This window comes from Brachyistius frenatus, unplaced genomic scaffold, assembly GCF_029030835.1.
Source record: "Brachyistius frenatus isolate BFR_SWC_R1_liver_20210118 unplaced genomic scaffold, ASM2903083v1 Contig_6, whole genome shotgun sequence".
Classification (NCBI taxonomy): domain Eukaryota; kingdom Metazoa; phylum Chordata; class Actinopteri; family Embiotocidae; genus Brachyistius; species Brachyistius frenatus.
Genome location: NW_027210605.1, coordinates 7,189,277 through 7,208,766, shown reverse-complemented (window position 1 = coordinate 7,208,766; position 19,490 = coordinate 7,189,277). Strand labels below are relative to the sequence as shown.

Below are 19,490 nucleotides of genomic sequence, written 5' to 3'. Positions count from 1 at the left end.
CACACAACTTAGAATTTTTTTTGCTTTTGGTTCCTTTTATGTTTTAGCGGCAAAAAAATACCTTATAGCAATATCGGAAATACGAGTAAATTAACGCCATGAATTTGAATGGGAAAAATAAATAGATGACTTGAACTATTAAATATTATAGAGACTTTATTGTGCTTGCAGAAATGTTTACGAAACGATAAGGAAGGAAGTGGGTATGATTTAAAAAAAAAAAAAAAAGGCACTTGTTATGCCCGACTGTGTACAATGAAATATAAAGTAGGTTTAAGTACATTATAATACAATTAAATAAACATGTGACTCAAATCAAATAAATAACTAACAGTATTTAATTTAGCCCGTAAAATGTATTCAGTCTTCTTTGCGTAAACTGCAACGCTTCTGTCTGCTTCTCTTGTCCTGCTTGATTTGCTGATTAGGCCCATAACAGTATCTGAAATAGGAATTAAATGGTTAATTGCAGGGACAGAAACCACGTGTGATTGAATTTTTGGCGGATTATATCAGACTGTTAAAGACACACACACACACACAGACCTAAAACATGCTCACAACTTCTCTCTCTCTCTCTCTCTCTCTCTCTCTCTCTCTCTCTCTCTCTCTCTCTCTCTCTCTCTCTCTCTCTCTGACACACACACACACACACACACACACACACACACACACACACACACACACACACACACACACACACACACACACACACACACACACACACACACACACACACACACACACACCCCAATCCCCGGTTTCACGGGTCTTTGTTTCTGATCTGTTAAATCCCACCCACTTGACCAAAACACAGAAAAGAAAAAAACTCTCTCACTCAGGCGCCCACGCTAACAGCGCCCAGTCGCTGTTGTCTAAACTGTCCGCTGGAGCCGTAAGATGGAGACGGAGAGTTGTCTGCCTTTCTCTTCGCAGACCAGCAGGAGGACGCCGGCAAGCTCTCCGGGACTGGAGCACGGCGGCTCCGGGTCCTTTCTCCCGTGCAATGAGCTGCATAAACCTTCTCACCTTCCTCCTCCTATTCCTCATCGTCTCAGCCTGCGCGGGGATCTGTACGCCGCCGCCATGGGGAGGTTTGGAGATGTGGCGACGGACTTTACGCACGGCTCTGCCCCGGTGAATCCGCCCGGTTCACCGTCCAAACACAGCAAGTTCTTGGATAGTATAAACCAGGATCAGAAGGGGGCGACGATAAGCGGAAAGCCGGCGTTTTATGACAACAACACGGAAGGTAAGATAAAGAGAATGTGACTGTTGATTTAAAAAGAAATGATTGAGGAAATGCGCAGACCGTAAAATAGCCTAAAAGTCGCAGCAAACACAAGATCTCTACAACTTCTAGCTTATTAATTATAATGTCCATTTAGTGTTTTTATTTTTGTCTTAACTGTCTTAAACTAAGCACAACTGACTGACAGCGGGGTCTGGATTTTAATTGGAGTTAGTTTTAAAAAGTAGCCTATTTTACGCCTAAATTTCTTTAGTCCTATACAGTCGTGTTTTTTTTTTTTTTTTTTTTTTTTAATTACATTAAGACGTTTCCAACATAAAATTGCTATTACACTTCACAAGCGATTGTAAAATAATAATCGGTGGATGAAGAAATCGAGTCTGAGGAAAACCTTACCTTTTGCAATGTCTTTTTATTTGGTAAGAAATCAAATGACACAAATCTGTGGATCAGTTTTCCAAATTTGTATTAGTACACCGCTTTTTACACGATCTGTAAATATGTCTTTCCAGCTATAATATAAAACTTGATTTTATGTTCATGCAAAGAAAAGTTGGATAACAATGTCAACAAGTTTTCTTTCACTTGACAGCGCTTGATGTAAAGTGAGAGAGGTTAAAGGTCAGCCTGGCAACAAGTCATGTGTGTCATTAGACTTTAGGTCAAAACTAAGCCTTGTAGTTTTGTATTTTAACATTTAAAGCCACTCTTTCAGTTGTTTCTCATTCTCTTAAGTCGGTTTTTTTTTTCATGTAGTCTAAAATTCAAGAGAATTGCCTTGCAAGCAGACGTGTGCACTGGTCAAATTTTGTCAGACATAACAGCCTACAAATGTCCATCTTGGGAAGAAAATTAACGACTGTATATGTTGAACTGAAGCCTGAAGAAATTATGTGGTCTTTCACTTTGTTTATTGGTGCTGATGATTCTCCAAAGTAACAGAGGATATCATTGCTGATAAGGACTTTGTGATATCTATGTCCAGAATAATATACAACAGTTTCATTCAAGTTAATGCCAAAGACAGCCAACAGATTCAATAGATTTTTTTTCACAATTACTTACAATAACAATATCAGCTGTCCTCTTTCAAAGTGGACGTTTTCTTTTAAATTCTAAGTTAGATAAGGCATGCAAGGTTTCTTCTTTCCTTTGTCTCTTTGTCTCACATTCATGACCGCCAACACACACACGGGCACACACACACAAGTTTTGAGATTCAATTTAATTTATTTTGTAATTTACTGTACATAACTGATGGTGCAGGGTTTTGCATATAAGTGCACAATAGATATTGTGTGTGTGTGTGTGTGTGTGTGTGTGTGTGTGTGTGTGTGTGTGTGTGTGTGTGTGTGTGTGTGTGTGTGTGTGTGTGTGTGTGTGTGTGTGTGTGTGTGTGTCTGTCTACCTACCCACCCAAACTACTCTTCATTTGTGACATTTTGAGTTCGGGCTCCTACTTCTTCACAGGCGGACACTTCTTCCTGTTTTGTCTACAGTGGGGTGAAAGTTAAATGATGGTGGGACAACACATGAAAAACCCTTTGATCAGCTTCACACCTTTTATTTAGTTTCATTTTAGTTTTCAATGTTGTTTTTCACAGTGAATTCTTGCAGCTAAAACAGGATTTGAAACACATTTTAATTAATTTTTATTTATTAGCTGATTTCATAATTTTTTATAATTAGTATTTGGATTTTTACCATGCAAACTTACTTTTTGATTTAACAGAAAGGGCTTCAGATTTATTTGTACAAAAAAAGGGGGACCAGTTTGTAGAAAGAACTGGTATCTGGTCCCCTTAGATTCAAATCCATCGTATATGTCAGCAGTCTCCTGCTTCTTTGGATTTTACTCATTGACGAATTTTAAAATTGAACTGTGTTAATTTTATTTATACATTTTTTTGTGTGTTATACTTTATTTGCTATATTTAGCAATTCTTTTGAACATGTTTAATGTCTCTAACAAAACATTTTTATATGAATGGCGTAGCCGTATAATTTAGACAAACTGTCCACAGGAACAATACATTTTTTAATAATTTTATATTTTGTGATACAGAAATATGCTGCAAACAGTCCCTTACAAATTTACAACTCAAACCTTTACATCGTCTTTTAGAGGCTGAGATCACATCAATTTGAATCATTTTTATTTGTATTACTCATGTACTTTTCTAACTTCAGCAGTAAAACTTCGATATCCATTGAAGAAGCAGGCTGAACCACATGTTATTAAGGCTGCACCGTTTAAATTAAAAACGTTAATGTCCAGAACAAAAGGCCTGGAAAAATACCATTTAAATTTCCTCCACAACAATTACGGTGCATTACAATAGATTCTCCTGCTCACAGCATGATATTCCTGCCTATACGTCTTGAATTTATCCCTTATTTGCCTTTTACTGCGATTTCGCATAGATCTCCAGTTACACTGGAGTGGAGGCAGAGCGGATGTGGGTGCTTGACAAGGTAAAAGCAAATAGGGGCTGCGGGCACAGCCCCTATTTGCAACTGAGAATATTTTCTGCATGTGCTGTAAGGTTGAATCTAATGGACATGAGGAAATTAATGTTGCAATGAGAAGTTTTCTCTGTTGGGCCCCATATTGAATTAAAAGAATAGCAAAGTAGTGTCTCAGTGGCCCCCAGTGAGTTAGTGCCTGCAGATAGATGGAGAGTGGTTTTGTTTTGGAGCTCAGGGTTAAACGTAATGAACAGAGACAACAACATCCAAACACTGCGGGAGGGAGCAGGCTGTTCCATGGTCCGTTAAAAGGAAGGAAAATAAAGCCCTCAGACTTTCCCTTACTGCTGAATGTAAAGGACTGAATGCATATTATTAACTCAAACCTTCATGTGCTTTAACAGATATAAATCCATCATACATTTCAGTGCTGCACTATGTTGATATGTTGTCATGGACATTCAGTTAATTTCCCATCAAGTTTAGTTGACCCTAAAAATTTATTTTCTGTATTACCACAATCAAATCTTGTTTTCCACGTATTGCCCTGTGGGTTTAATTCAGGCCAACTCATTGAGGGTTCACTGCCTAAATATGGCTTGTCTAGCCTAATCAAATTAAATCTGAATTAGAGCTGCTTGTGTCTGTTGCATTTCTCAGGTGGCCTTTTTTAGCCATTTTAATTTGAGAATCAAAATAAGAAACAAGAAAAACATTCATGGTTTTCAGTCATACCTTACAAACGTGTTTCATCCGATACCCAGTTTATGTTTGTTTTAGTTTTGTGGGAATGTGTAGAATTATATTGTATTGATCTCAAAATGTAACCATTACATGCCAGAATCATATCCAGAGGTTGCTCTTGTTAAAAAAAAACAATTTAAATAATTTCCCTGGCAGTGAAAATGGGAGTGGTTGATCATTTAGTTGTGTGCACTGTTGAAAAGAGATTCGGTTTCCAACTTGAGCTTTTTCTCCACAGCAGTATGATCTCTTCATCCTTCTGTTTCAAAAGAAATTTAAGCTGGCTGTAGGTATGAATCTTTGTCAGTGTTACCATGTAAAAGGTTGTTAAATTGTTTACTAAGTTTCGTAGCCCAACCCTTTTGGCAACTCTTTAAAAGAAATGAACTGGTATGAACCAAATGTAAAACTTTACTTTAATCTTGTGTAAATGTATTGAACCACAAAAGAATTACTGAGATCCAAAACATTTTTTTTTATTACATTTCTTTTCCAAGAGTGTCCGGGCCAAAATGGGTTGCAACAATAATGAGTTCCAGACAAACACAGTGAAAGAGACTACATGTAATATTTGACAGAAGTTCAAACTTAATGTTAAAATCTAAATTAGAATCTGGTGATTGCACATTTGACACCCTTAGCATCTTAAAGACAACAGCAGTCTAAAACTATCCACCTTTATGTCGATGGTGATAAAATGAAGATAAAAATGGTCAAATTTGCGTCTGATTTTTATTTTCAAGTAACTGTCTGCCTTTTTCTGTGTTTGTTCCTGCCTCAGTCAGAGAGAAAGGAGCTCCAAAACCCATTGGCTATCCTGGGATTGGCACAGACTGTTGTGGGAAGCTGAAAGAGCCAGGCAGCGGTCTACAAGGCGACTCTATCGCTGACTCCATTGACCTATCAGGCAAGAACAAGAAGCGTCGCAATCGCACCACCTTCAGCACATTTCAGCTGGAGGAGCTAGAGAAAGTGTTTCAGAAGACACACTACCCTGATGTGTACGCCCGGGAGCAGCTGGCGCTGAGGACGGAGCTCACTGAGGCTCGGGTTCAGGTGTGTTAGGGCAACTACATCACCTTTTTCATTTTATAATTACGCAGAAGAGAGTTTATAGCCTCATTAAAAGACCTGTTGTCTTCTGAAAATGTCCTGTTATTTGTATTTGAAAGGTTTGGTTCCAGAATCGTAGAGCTAAGTGGAGGAAACGGGAACGCTACGGGAAGATTCAGGAGGTCCGAAACCACTTTGCTGCTACATATGATATTTCTCTTCTCCCTCGCCATGATACATACCAGGTAGGCCACTCAAGGACTCACATGACCTACATGTTATAGTAGTAGAGGTACATCGTTGTCCCTGCTGAGAGCTCACTTTTTTTTTTGCAAGTACAAAGCTGATGAAACTTAATCTCACCTTTGCTGATATTGTATCTTGATTTGGTGTGGTATGATGCATTTCTACATTCAATCAATAATATTCTAAATGTGTCCTGTCCTTAATCGCTCCCCATCCAGATGCAGGGCAATCTGTGGCCAGGGGCGGCGTCAGGAGGAGGCGGAGGTGCAGGTGCTGGCTGTGTCCTAGGACCTGACTCCATCCCCTCATCCTGCATGAGTCCATACCCTCACCCTCACAGCAATCTGCAGAGCTTCATGGGCATGCCCACATCCCCCGGCCACCCACACCACCACCACCACCCGCCTCACCATCCAGGCATCAACGGCCTTTACTCGCTCCACAGCTTCCCAGGAGGCCTCGGGTCCCCTTCCATTGAGGGGCCTGAGACTGAATACAAGCCGACAGGCCTGGTGGCGCTGCGAATGAAAGCCAAAGAGCCAGGCAGTATCCTCTCCTGGCCGACATGACCACAACAGTGCCAGCCAGCTCCTCATTATGCACTGACTGAGCCAAAGCATATTAGATTCCCATACCATACACAGTCCCAGATGTACACACCCACCTCAGCATATGACTCAAATATTTCCTCTTAACATTTATGTAAGCCGACTTGGAGACTCTCCACACTTCAGATGATCTTGGAACAGAAAATTCCTGAACATTAAGGGCAACTTGAGCATCTTGCACGAAACCCAACGTATTAATAGGAACTTTCTTGTTTCCAGTTTTAGTTTGATATCACAATGCTGAGACCAGAGAGGAACAATTATTTAAGCATGTAAAAAAATGTAATTATCATATTAATCACTGTTTCGTGTCTGTTGTGCTTTATAGTATGACCAGTAATAAAGGCCTCCATCTAAATCAGCTGTCTTATTCAGTAGGAAACTATTTTTGGGAAAAAGAGATGAAAAAAATGGAACAAAAACAATTTCAGACAGAATTATTTTAGCCTTCTCATGAATCTTTTAGAAAATGATAACCATGAGAGCTAACCAAAAATCTGTGTTGCATATTTAGCTGGGAATGTGGCCGTGAGGAAAAAAATGCTTTTACAGGCTGTGGTCACCATAAACACAAAGATTTCTGCTGTGTGGGAAGGGCACAAAGAGACCCTGCATGTGCAGCCTACTTGGCTTTACTTCAAGAAGCCTTCAGGTGGCACTTCATGTATCAGGGGAGAGTGGCAGGTTCATTAGTGAAAAGCTAACCGAGTTGCCACACGTCACTATTGATAATAAAACAGAGCCTCCCACAGACGGCTGGCTGTGCACTGAGGCAGGCATTTCTCATTCACATCTGGCATCAGTGGTTAACCCGACCATCTGAGTAATGAGTTACAGTTCAACAGAAGAAATGGGATTTACCGTGAGCCGGGGAATATTTTGTTTTCTAATATTATTCTCTGAAGCCAGGTCATCTGTTTTCTGCCTTTATTTATAAATAGCTGTATATTCATGTGTAGAAGAAGAATTACATAATCTACTTCTGCAGCATATTCAGCTTCTCATTTCTAAATGCAGTCCCAATAATTGTTCTCAGAAAATCTCCATGTTTGTGCTTTACCCCAAACAATTTACTTCATTGTCAAGGAAACATTGAATTGCATGATACCATCCCATCTGGTGTAAATTACTAAATACCAACATATTCATGTCATATGGGCAAACATTTCAATCTGACTGTGAACGCAACTTGAATTGAGAAAAGAGTTTCACTGGTGGACAAAGCCCTCCCGAGCTCCACATACTCCCCAGGAGTGTATATGGCTTTCGGCGGAATATGCTGGCTCTCTTTTCTCTTTGGCCCTGTTTCCATTTGGCTATTTCAATTCGGGCATATGCGATCTGACCACAAGTGGCCAGCAAAAGTACAGGTGGAAACACATCCAAGAAGCGTCGAGGTCTTATCTGTTCAGGTCACATTTGGAGGTGGCCTAGCACGCATGTGTCCACATTTGCTTGTCTCTCCATGACAGCCATGCTGGGGCCGATTAGCTGCCATTCCCTGAGTCTGTGCCGGGGTTTTGAGAGAGCCGTTAACATGTGGTTCCAATAGAAGAATGCACAAACCCATCAGAAACACTTTCCACACCCACAGCTTCAAATTCCAGCCAAGCCCTGGGAGACGGCAGCCCTTACTGCAGTTACATAGTCCCCCTGATTATTTCCCAGATTAAGAGAAGATAAGAAGACCTGTCAGTAAAGGGATAAGGGACTCAGGAGATGGCCATCTTTAGGAAAGCTGAAGAAATAACAGATGGTGAATCAATGCTTTATTTTGATATTAATTTTTTCAGTCGAAACAGGTTAATCAAATCTTTCTGCCCATAAACAAAAGAGGAGACTCAGTAATTTTGATGTGTTAACTCCTGAACACTGTCAGGACATTTGCAATAGAGTAACTCACAGTATTACATTAGCAGCATGGTTAATTCTACCTAAAAAAAAAAAGGCAAAAAATAAAATGTATTTCCTCATCTTACAATAGGGGGCCATTGGTTTTGATCAAGCTGCCATTAAAGTTACAGTCCTGTGGTGTAAGCTTTGATCTACACTGACTCAATAGATCAGGCTACAAAGGGCTTATATGATTTGTCAAAAATAAGAGAAAAATGTTGAGTTAAAACTGCACAATGCTGGCGGCAGTTATTAACTAAGCATCACTTTGTGTGTCAGGGTCATTGGGTGAAGACTGTCACTAGAGTCTGGAAGTTATACCCGTGGCCTCATTAATGGACTGAAAATATGATTTAATGCTCATTAAAATCTGTAAAGCTGCCTGCTGGCCACTGCTCTGAGCTTTGATCTCAACAAGATTTATCTTGGCCTCAAAGTGCAGCTATTGTGAACCAACAGATACTTGTGTTTAACATGTCCCACTAAGCTAAACAACGTGCTAACACCAACAAGCTCACATAAAGTCTGTCATAAGTTTTTTGGCTGCTTTCAGACATTTATAAGTAGAAAATTTGATTAGTTCTTCATCTTATACAGGAAAAAAAACACGTGAGTGCCAGATTGAGTTGCAAAAAGAGATAGATAGAAACAGCAACCTCAGTCAAGTGTTAGTTTGTTTTTGCATGTTTTGAGTCCATGTTTAACTTGGAAATAGAGGAGAATTAACTTCAATAAAGGCCAAACACCAGCAGCCTGTTCAGGAAGTTGCTTTCAACTTACACTTCCAAAAAGGAATATAGTAACCTAAAATTTGTCCAATTAACCTAACTTATGTACATCAAGACAAACATGTTATCAGCTTACTTTGTCCACATACTTTCTGAAAAAGGCACTGATACATTATAGTTTGAGGCATATGCTACTGTACTTTTGAGATATTGTTCAAATACTGCCACCTTGTGGTATTAGGTCTAATTGAAGACAAAAAGGTTTCACTTGTTCCTTTCACTGTGGGTTAACTTTAACGTCACAAAATCTGGCCATAATATTGCAGTGATTTGACTGTGGATGGATTAAATAAAAGATTCATACAAATAGTCCTGCAACATGCTTTAAATCTTTCAATGAATATTATATTTTTTATATTTGTGGTTAGCACTGTCACCTCACAGCAAAAAAGGTTCCGGGTTCGAATCCGGTCCTGGGCCTTTCTGTGCGGAGTTTGCATGTTCTCCCTGTGCTTGCGTGGGTTCTCTCCGGGTTCTCCGGCTTCCTCCCATCATCCAAAAACATGCACCTCAGGTCAGGTTACCTGGCGCCGCGCTAGTGGCAGCCTGCTGCAGCATCTCCCCCCTGAGAGCCCCCCTGCTGTAGTGAAGAAATTTCCCCTCGGGGATTAATAAAGTGTATGAAATCAAAATCAAATATTTTTGTGTCATAATGTTGAGCATTGAGAGGATGACCAAGAGGTGTGTATTGGCCCAAACATATGTCACAAGAAACACAATTTTAATCACTGTTGAAATTATATTGCTCAACTTGAACAATTGTATCCAAAAAGTAGCATAATTTGAAATTCAATATATTAGTTTGAAACTGAATGTCAATAAACTTGGAACTGAATGTATTTTTTTTTAAACTGAATTAATTTGCTTTGAAACTGTATTTGATGCTTATGTGACACTAAGCCCACTATTTATTTCCACATTCATCTCGAAAAATTCAAATTCAGTTCTTCAAATTGAATTTGTTTGTGTCTCCCAATATGGGTGACATATTCCTGCCCGTAGTGTTGACTCAACTCACTGGCAACAGATTGTGTTGGTTATTCTAATTGAATCGCATTAGGCTGTGTCATATTTACGGTTTTTTTTTTTTATTGTGTAGAAAGTTGTGAAAAGCTCTGTAAAAATCTTTACGAAAATGCCCCAGTGGGTGATTGACGTGCGCTTTAAAGTTTTCCACCCACTTTTAAGCCTATCAGAGTGAATGGGCGGGTCTTAACGGTAATCTCTACAAAATGGCGACTGTTGTTGTTTTGCCGCAGGGTCAGTGAATAAATCCTTTTTTCATTTCAATACTTTTTTTGCATTAATTTGCAAAAACAGCAATAGAAAAGGCTAGCTGTCCCGAAGGTCGACTCTGAGTGGACTGAAATGAAAGGTAAAGAGCGGTCGCCGATTAAGAAACGCTCCCGGGCCTTGGACGATATTCGAGACAGGGGAGGATGCCACCCGACCAGCAAGAAAATGGGGGCTCTCTCCGTTTCCAGTGGAAGCAATAATGGAAATAGTTCGACCAAAAGCGACGGAGGCTCGACGAGACGGAGTCTGCTCGGTGAAAAAAGAGACAGGGATTTCGACGGGCACAATCGGACTGGAAATAATCACAGCTGTCAGTCGGCTGCCGCCAGCTCGGTCGGTAAAAACCACAACCTGAGCCTGACGCTGGATTTAGCTTCACCGAGGACCGCTTCACGGGGGGAGCAGCGCGTTCAGCCGCCCAGCACCGAGAGTGAGTACAAGACACTTAAAATCAGCGACCTCGGCACCCAGCTCAGCGACGAGGACATAGAGGATGGACTCTTTCATGAATTCAAGAAATTCGGGGACGTCAGTGTCAAGATAAGCCGCAGCAACGACGAGCGGATCGCGTTCGTGAATTTCCGGAAGCCGGAGGACGCCAGGGCGGCCAAGCACGCGCGGGGACGTCTGGTGCTGTACGACCGGCCGCTGAAAATCGAGGCGGTCTACATCAACAGGAGGAGAAGCCGCTCCCCCGTGGAGAGAGACGTGTACGCAGCCGCTCAGAGCCACAGACATTTGCAGAGACCTCTCTCGCCCACTGGACTCGGATACAGAGACTACCGGCTGCAGCAGCTGGCCCTGGGACGGCTCCCTCCGCCTCCACCGCCCCCTTTGCCTCGAGAACTGGAGCGGGACAGGGAGTTTGCCCTGTTTGAAGCGAGGGCACGTCCCGCTTTCATTGCAGAGCGAGCAGCTTTTCGTGAAGAGGACTTTATATCTCCGGAAGATGACCAAAGAGCCAATAGGACGTTGTTTTTAGGCAACCTGGACATAACTGTTACAGAGGCAGACCTGAGGAGGGCTTTTGACAGGTTTGGGGTCATAACAGAAGTGGACATTAAGAGGCCTACACGGGGGCAAACCAGCACATATGGATTTCTGAAATTTGAGAACCTTGACATGGCTCACCGTGCCAAGCTTAGTATGTCCGGCAAAATAGTGGGCCGCAACCCTATAAAGATAGGATATGGTAAAGCAACCCCCACCACACGCCTGTGGGTGGGTGGACTTGGACCCTGGGTTCCTTTAGCTGCCTTGGCAAGAGAGTTTGATCGTTTTGGCACCATAAGGACCATTGATTACAGAAAAGGGGACACTTGGGCCTATATTCAGTATGAAAGTTTAGATGCTGCACAAGCAGCATGCACACACATGAGGGGCTTCCCGCTGGGAGGTCCAGAGAGAAGACTTAGAGTGGACTTTGCAGACACTGAACATCGTTACCAGCAGCAGTTCCTACAGCCTCTCCCAATACCACCATTTGACATGGTGGCGGAGTCATTTGTCCACCGAGCTACACCTGAACCCTTGCGGGTCAGGGAACGGACTCCACCCCCGCTTCATTTCAGGGAGAGAGAGCTCTTTCCTGGGACTGAGTGGCCAAACCCAGCTATTCGTGAACGGGTACGTGCCTCGCCCTTTGAGCCTCTGGAACATTTGGAACGTGAGCGGCGGACTCGGGAGCCCTGGTCTTTGGAACGAGAGCTACAGGGACGAGAACCTGCACGCAAGCGGCGTGTAATGGAGGACGGACGCCACATGGACCACTCCCCCGACAGCACTGAGAGGACAGTAAGGCGTAGACGTGCTTCTCCAGATGGCAGTCCTGGAGGCAGCAGCAGAGATGGAGGGCGTTTCAGTGACTCAGAGCGCCCTATGCGGGGCGAGAGAGCCTCACCTGCACGAGAACGCCACAGTAGCCTGGAAAGAGGTGGAGCTGAACGGAGGCTCAAAAGCCAGAGTCTCTCCGACAAGGGACCCTCAAGCGGCGCCCTTTCAGCAGTTGCAGAGCGCAAGCGCAAGGCAGGCGATGGTGGCAAAGGGCCCGTCAAGAGAGAACGTTCCGAAAGCAGTTTGAAGGGAGGCCTGCCGTCCAAGCCAGATGGCACCAAACTCAGTTTGGCTTGGCAGGGTATGCTGCTGCTAAAGAACAGCAACTTCCCAGCCAACATGCACCTGCTGGAGGGCGACCACAACGTAGCCAGTGACCTGCTTGTCGACAGCACAACAGGGAGGCAGGTGAGCGAACTAAAGATCACGCAGCGTCTCCGGCTGGACCAGCCCAAGCTCGACGAGGTGTCCCGGCGTATCAAGGTGGCAGGTCCCGGCGGCTACGCCATCCTGTTGGCAGTTCCTGGAACCACAGAGGATGCATCTTCATCTGACCCTGCAGTCTCAACCCAGCGACCACTTCGCAACCTGGTGTCTTACCTCAACCAAAAACAAGCAGCTGGAGTCATCAGCCTGCCTGTGCGAGGGAGCAGAGATAAAGACAACACGGGGGTTCTTCATGCTTTCCCTCCCTGTGATTTCTCCCAACAGTTCCTGGATTCCTCTGCCAAAGCTCTGGCAAAAAGTGAAGAGGACTATCTGGTCATGATTGTGGTTCGGGGAGCATCTTAAAAAAAAAAAAAAAAAAAATCCCAATACACTAAATTCAAACGGTGTAAAAAAAAGAAAAAAAAAAAAGAAAAAAAAAAATCTGCTGTATGTCAGTAACTATTGCATGCTGTGTGTTCTGCATCATGGGGTACACTAGTATGGTTCTTGAGTGTTTGTATGTTGCCATGTAATCCACTAAAAGGAAAAACAGCGCCCTCAGACAAAACTAAAAGGGTGTTTTTGAAATTACTTTACAAAGGGTGTATGAATTGTCAGAGTCCTAAACCTTCAGTAAATCAGCCAGGATGCTGAGAAATGGTTAAATACAAAGAGTATTTTAGGAATACAATTTAATCTGTTAAATTTCAGGTTAATTGATGAACAGATAAGTCAAACACAAACATTTTTGGCTCATTTACAGGTTTAAAATGTTAACTATACAATTCTACTACAAGTGAAAAAAAAAAAAAAAAGAAAAACTGTTATCCAGGGAGTGGACACCATAACACCTCCGTTACAATTAAACCACAAACTACAGTGTTGAAGCCACATCTTCCACACAGTGTTAACAAAAATTAAAAAAGCTAAACATGGTGCCATTTGATTCTGGGCCGTTATACCGGTCAGGTGGTGTTATTGTGTCAGCCTCCTGCCCAGGTATTTACATGAGGGTGTATCAAAGTTTTAAATGACGGTGCAATAATATTTCAACTATCATCACTTTTTAGTGGATGGAGACAAAGTTGAGCGTGACATTTTGAATTTAACGTTTTGTAGTGAAAGTTTATTGGGTGATCTCTGGAGAAAAGAAAACACAAAAACATGTTGAAGGTCAAAACGTGTCACACAAGTCTCCACCAGTGCACCACTTTCAATTCAGCAAATGTTGCGCTACATGTATTACTAATCTGGCAAGGACACTTTAAAAGTCTGGTGAATGGAGCGTGGTGTGCTGATGAAGAAGTGTACAATGCATTTCAAGTTTTGATAAAGGTCACTCTCGTCAGCCTGCGTTCACTTTTCAAGTTGGAAAACCTTGTGAAGGTCACGGCTTAAAACATCTCCAGATCCAGTTCGTACATTTCCGTTACCTCCGTTACAAAATTCTGTCTGAATAATTACAAATTATTTTAAGGTTCATTGTTTGGATTTGAGTGTGTTTGTATTGTGTTCCTCAGAATTGGAACGCCAAAATTGCAAGATAGACAGTGAATTGGTGTGTGTCCACTGGTAAACTAAATTGTCATGTCAACTTCTGTGTGGAATGCTGAATACTAATAGATGTGAAATCTCTGCCCAGGGAACAGCCCGTAACACAATATGCATAGGATAGTAAAGCAAATACTAACACCTTTTTCATAGTTTTTCCTTAATATTTTTTGTGCATCCCTACCCTAGAAATGATTGTGCAACGTGCTCAATGAAAAACTACAGTAGTAATGGATAAAAAAAAAAAAAAAAAAAAAAGCTTTGAGGATTTTGTGTTGATAGTTGACGGTCTCTTTCATTGATTTCCCTGAAACAAGTAGGTCCTCCCAGAAAAATGCTATTTAAAATCAGAAAAATGCTGGTACAAAGTAACAAACCTGCTATTTGTTCAGAAAGTAGGTCTTTACATTTTTTTTTTTTTTTTTTTTTTTTTTTTTATAGTTTTAGAGGTACATTAACAGTAAATGTTAATTTCAATTTTAGAGGTCTAAATCTGACAGTATTTCAATCATGCTTGCCAACATTTTCCCGAGGCCTACTGACCCTCTTTTGTTTTGCTACCGTTATGTTTGTCATGCAGTAGTAACCCCACCATGAATTATAACCTGCTGAGTTTGGTTTAATATGTATTGAAAACATTCATATGTGGGAAAAATTGTTGTACGTGTGAACATCACACCCACTGCGACTTTGGACTCCCGAGGAGACGAATGCAGAGCTGAAGACCTCTGCAGAGAAGGCAACCTAGTGTTTGTGAGTCCTCGCTGATGAGGCAGCTTTTAAGTTGTGTAGCCCATCTGCACCTGTGATGACTTCTGTTTTAAATGGAAAATTGAGCAATGTACACTTTGATGTCATGGGAAAGGAAAATCCATAGAGCCCATGCGAAGCTGTTCACATACCTGCGAGTGCGCTTGGGCACTAAATGTGACCGATTATCAATAAATTGTTCATTTGAAGGGAAACATGTTTCTTCGATGGAAGTGAATTGAAGAAACGAGCTGCCATACCTTATTGTGTTTCGAAGGAGTTGTCACTTGAAAGTTTGTTTCTGCACTCGAGAGGGGGAGACGATTTGCAGTTTGTGTAGCAACGGTGAAGAGAGACCCCCGTTTCCTGTGAGGATGGCTGTTTGCTTAAAGGCCAGTTCTGTGCTGCTAAGTCGCCCATCTAAAAATCACGTCCTCATGATCCTCTGTTGTATCCTCAACTGCTCCTGATGGCATGCCAACACCTGATCAGGATGGAGGAGCCCCAATCCAGTTTGCAGTGTGAAACACGTGCATACAGCGGTGCCGTTTGGGAAGCGAGGGCCGGAGCGAACAGCCGCACATGCCGATATCCTGTTGTCTTCCATGGTCATTACTCTAAAGGTTTCATGTGCATTGTTCCTGGTTCTGAATAGGAGGCGAGGGAAGCTCACCACCGACCGTCACACACTCCACTCGGGAGATTGTGGGCGACACCGCCCTGAAATTTCCGTAGCATCGCCGGTTCAAGCTGTCTCACTGCAGAGGCCGAGCTGAACACTGGGCTGATGTGTCTTTATTATACTGTGCCCAGTTATGATTTGATTTGACTAAATGTTTGTATCAGGGAAGAGGATTGGCCCAGACCTGAGCTAGGAATATTGTTGCCCCCTGTCTTTGTGTTCTCCTCTGATTGAACCCTCTCCGAGGAGACGAGTGGAGAAGTGTGTTTGCTTTTCTGAAGCTGTGTCCCATCGTCATCTGAGGTCTGCTGCAGCACGGAAACGAAACACGAACAGGCCAAAATGTTTGCCCTTTTTGACATCGCTGGAAGGAGCCCAGACTGCGGACCCCACCCCTCAAATTCTTCTAGGAAACCTGTTTATTTTGCCACTTCCTTTTTTTTTTTTTTTTTTTTTTTTTTATCAGTTTAAGGCCACTTTACACAGGAAAGAAAGTTTTTCATTTCCTCCTACCATCCATTTTAGCTTTATTTGTGTGAAAACAAATGCAGTGCACTTTGCTGAGAAGGACCCCTTCACCGGAGAAACATTGCCATCTTGAGGACCATGGAGCACCTGCTTTCGTCTCTCAGTCAGCTACCTGACACCCAGGACAGAGCTGGTAACGCTATACGACAGCTGTTATAGACACAACATGATGGTGAGTAAGGTGAACAAGTGCTGCCTGCCAGCTCTGTGTCGGTGGCTGAGGCAGCAGTGGTGAGTATAAAGTGTCAACACAACATGTTTTTCAATAACAAATGCAAAATTGTAACGCTGGTTTTCAGCCAAAGTCATTACTGAGGTTATTTGTACTGATGGCAGTTGGCATAAATCCCAAAGGCTAGTGTGTAAGAACATTTACTGCCTACAATACCATATTGCATATAGTGCTGCTTAAGAATGAGCTAAACACAATGACGAATTGTCTCAAGTAGCGACCATTTTTAACACCAAAACTCATGTTTTTTATTTTTTGCAATAATTGCAAACTTTAGACTACTGAGCCCAACCAACCCCTGTCTAGATTAGATAAATAATCCTGCACATTTAGTGTTTTTTGTGTGGTTTTTTTTGCAATTTTAGTAGAGATTTCAACTAAATGAGGAGTATTACCATTCACGTAATAATTGATTATGTCACTGATGGAAAAAGCTAATTAGCAGAAAGGTTAATATCATGTGGTAAATAAAAACTAATAATAATACCTTCATAGCAGAGCAGACATAGCTTCAAGTATTGATGGTAAATAACTAATATATATGCAGTCAAGTACAATTTTGATGTAAATTTTTTTTTACCTGAATATACATCCATTTAGGATTACTTGATACATTACCATGAGAAACTATAGATTTTTTTTTTCACTCCACTACATTTGTTTCACACCGTTAGTGCCTTCTGATTAATAATACGAAATAAATTATGATCTATTATCACAAGCCAAGATAAGCAACACGTCATTGATCTTGGGGACTAAAAAGTAATTAAACGAACCCCCTCCTGTACCAGCTGGGACATAAAATGGATTTACAAATCAGTGCACGATAAAGTATAATCCAGTAATGTAAAACATTTTCTGTGTAACACTTTATTTCTACAGTACAGTACTACTAGTAACTACTTTTTCCACCACTGGTTCAAAGAGCTGCAGTCCGCTCCAAGACTCCCTCACTCCTGTTCATAGAGGATGTTATTGATTGTGCAAGAATTTCCTTTTTTTTTTTTTTTTAACAGATTATGTTTTCCAGTTAATGAAACGGACGATATTAATTGATTGATGGAGAAGGCCCCGTCCTGGACCCTATAAATCCAACACACAGCAATCGAAACGTAGCTTGTAAAAAAATGACTCCTGATCAATCTGTAATAATCATTACTTGGCTTTCTAATCTGGCAGCAGGCATTTCAACGATAAACAGTGTGCGTTTGTACTCTGCTGCTGGTGTATTTGGGCGAATTCACCTAAATGCTCACTCATCAATCTATTTTAAATTTTTTGTTAAAGAGATCAAATATTTGTAATTTGAGGGAAATGGATACATACAATAATTTTAGTCGTTGAACTCTGGTTAGTTTTTGTTTTTACAAACAGGAAAATGTCAAGTTGTTTTTTTTGACTTTCTTTACACAAGGAACTTTCAAATGTCATAATTTTTTTAAAAGTTAGTCGCTGAAACGCATTTACCTGAATCTGGACAAAGCCTAACACTACATAAAGTATTCACTAATCAAAGTGTCACTAGATGTATACATATTGTGAGCCATTAAATGTAGCAGAACACCTGACAATAATAACTATTTCTTGCAAAACAATTTTATCCAGTAATCGTGAAAACTGATGTACAATATGACATTATATAAAGATAATCTGATTTACTGTAATGTCTGAAAAAGCGACATATTTCACACTTTCATATTATCCATGCTGACTAAACAGTAATTTGGATATTGTTATTATGCTAATGAGCACATACATTTCCCCAAAAAGTGCTTATTTTTGCTGACAACATCTTTAAACAGTTGTTGTTGTTGTTTTAAACTGTTACGACTGTATTTAATGTAACACTGTCGAGATTAAACCATGTTTGTATATTTTTCTACAGAGTTCCCGAACAGCAGTTTTTCTGCAGGACAGTAAACACATCATCAGGTGTCACCTACTGTGAGTAACCAGTTTGTTTTGACTAACTGTACACTAACAATCTGAAATGACATGCAGTAAAATGTGAAACACTTTGAAGTGGATATTAGAGAAACACTGTAACAAGCCTTTGATGGGGTCTACTTTGCTATTTGTTTATTCACTGATGTGTCAATAAAATATGTTTAATTTGTAGTAACTTGTGTTTTCTTGGTCTGGTGTTGGTGCTTTTGAGCTGTTTGAATCACACAGTAACATACTGAGTCACACATCAGTTTATTACAGCTGACTTGCGCACTGTTATAAGCTTCAAAAATATACTTGGAACAGGATAACTATGATTGGTTAAGCATATTTTCTAAAATCAATCACTCAACAGATCCAGGAGCCAGAGTAGTGACTATACATGCTTCACCCATTAATGCATTTGCTGCAACAGAAACATACAAATGGCATTGAATAACACTCAGTTCTTTAACAGTGGTGTTTGAGACATTACCAAAAAGACATCAAAATTACATCAAGATATTGCTCAAGCATAAAATTCCTTAGAACATCCAGAAAACTCAACAAGTAAAATTATCCCAACCCAAATCTACTTTTAAAGCATCAAATACTTTTCATAAAAGATTTATTATGGTACAAAATACTCAGTGGCACTAAATCACAAAAGCATACCGGTGTTGGATGCAACTCGTGAGCCAAAAAGAGCTTTTGTGCATGACTGTCGTTATAGAAACAATACAAAGAGCCTTGCTCAGTATTGTGAAAGCGAGCTGAGGGGGAATAATTTGGTGCTAATTGAGATGGCATTCTTTGAGTAGAAGCCTTCTTCTGCCGCAAGAGGGCAGCATTACAAAGCCCATGTCCCATGTCCATCACTGGACTTTGGACTCAATTAAGATTTGGAAATGACTGAATAATGGGTGGTCATAGTGGTTTAAATTATCAACAGTACATTGTCCATTCTATTTTTTTTTTTTTTTTTACTAAAACTAAGTTTCAAGTTGTTTGTAGGTTTCTAATGTGATCTTTGGCTGGTATTACAGGAAAGTTAGTTAAAGATACATTACCTTGTAAGGCAAACAGTGGTGTAAAATAAGGAATCCACTCAAAAAGCAAAACCCTCTTCAGTATAAAAAAAGAAAAAAGAAAAAAAGATTCAACAACCAATAATCTCCCATGTATAAACACAATATCATTATAAATTGCA

At 40.9% G+C, this 19,490-nt stretch overlaps 2 protein-coding genes across 2 annotated transcripts; both read left to right on the top strand.

Annotated features, from left to right (window-relative positions):
* The first annotated feature begins 800 nt into the window (after nucleotides 1-800).
* Nucleotides 801-6,740, top strand: alx3 (ALX homeobox 3). Its single transcript, XM_069689152.1, has 4 exons — nucleotides 801-1,252; nucleotides 5,247-5,521; nucleotides 5,638-5,763; nucleotides 5,983-6,740. The coding sequence occupies exons 1-4, from the start codon at nucleotides 901-903 to the stop codon at nucleotides 6,331-6,333; spliced, it is 1,104 nt and encodes a 367-aa protein (XP_069545253.1). The 5' UTR covers nucleotides 801-900; the 3' UTR covers nucleotides 6,334-6,740.
* Nucleotides 6,741-10,293: 3,553 nt separating this feature from the next.
* Nucleotides 10,294-18,472, top strand: rbm15 (RNA binding motif protein 15). The gene has a single exon (XM_069688921.1). It carries the CDS (start codon nucleotides 10,422-10,424, stop codon nucleotides 12,972-12,974), a length of 2,553 nt encoding a protein of 850 aa, XP_069545022.1. The 5' UTR covers nucleotides 10,294-10,421; the 3' UTR covers nucleotides 12,975-18,472.
* The last annotated feature ends 1,018 nt before the right edge of the window (nucleotides 18,473-19,490 follow it).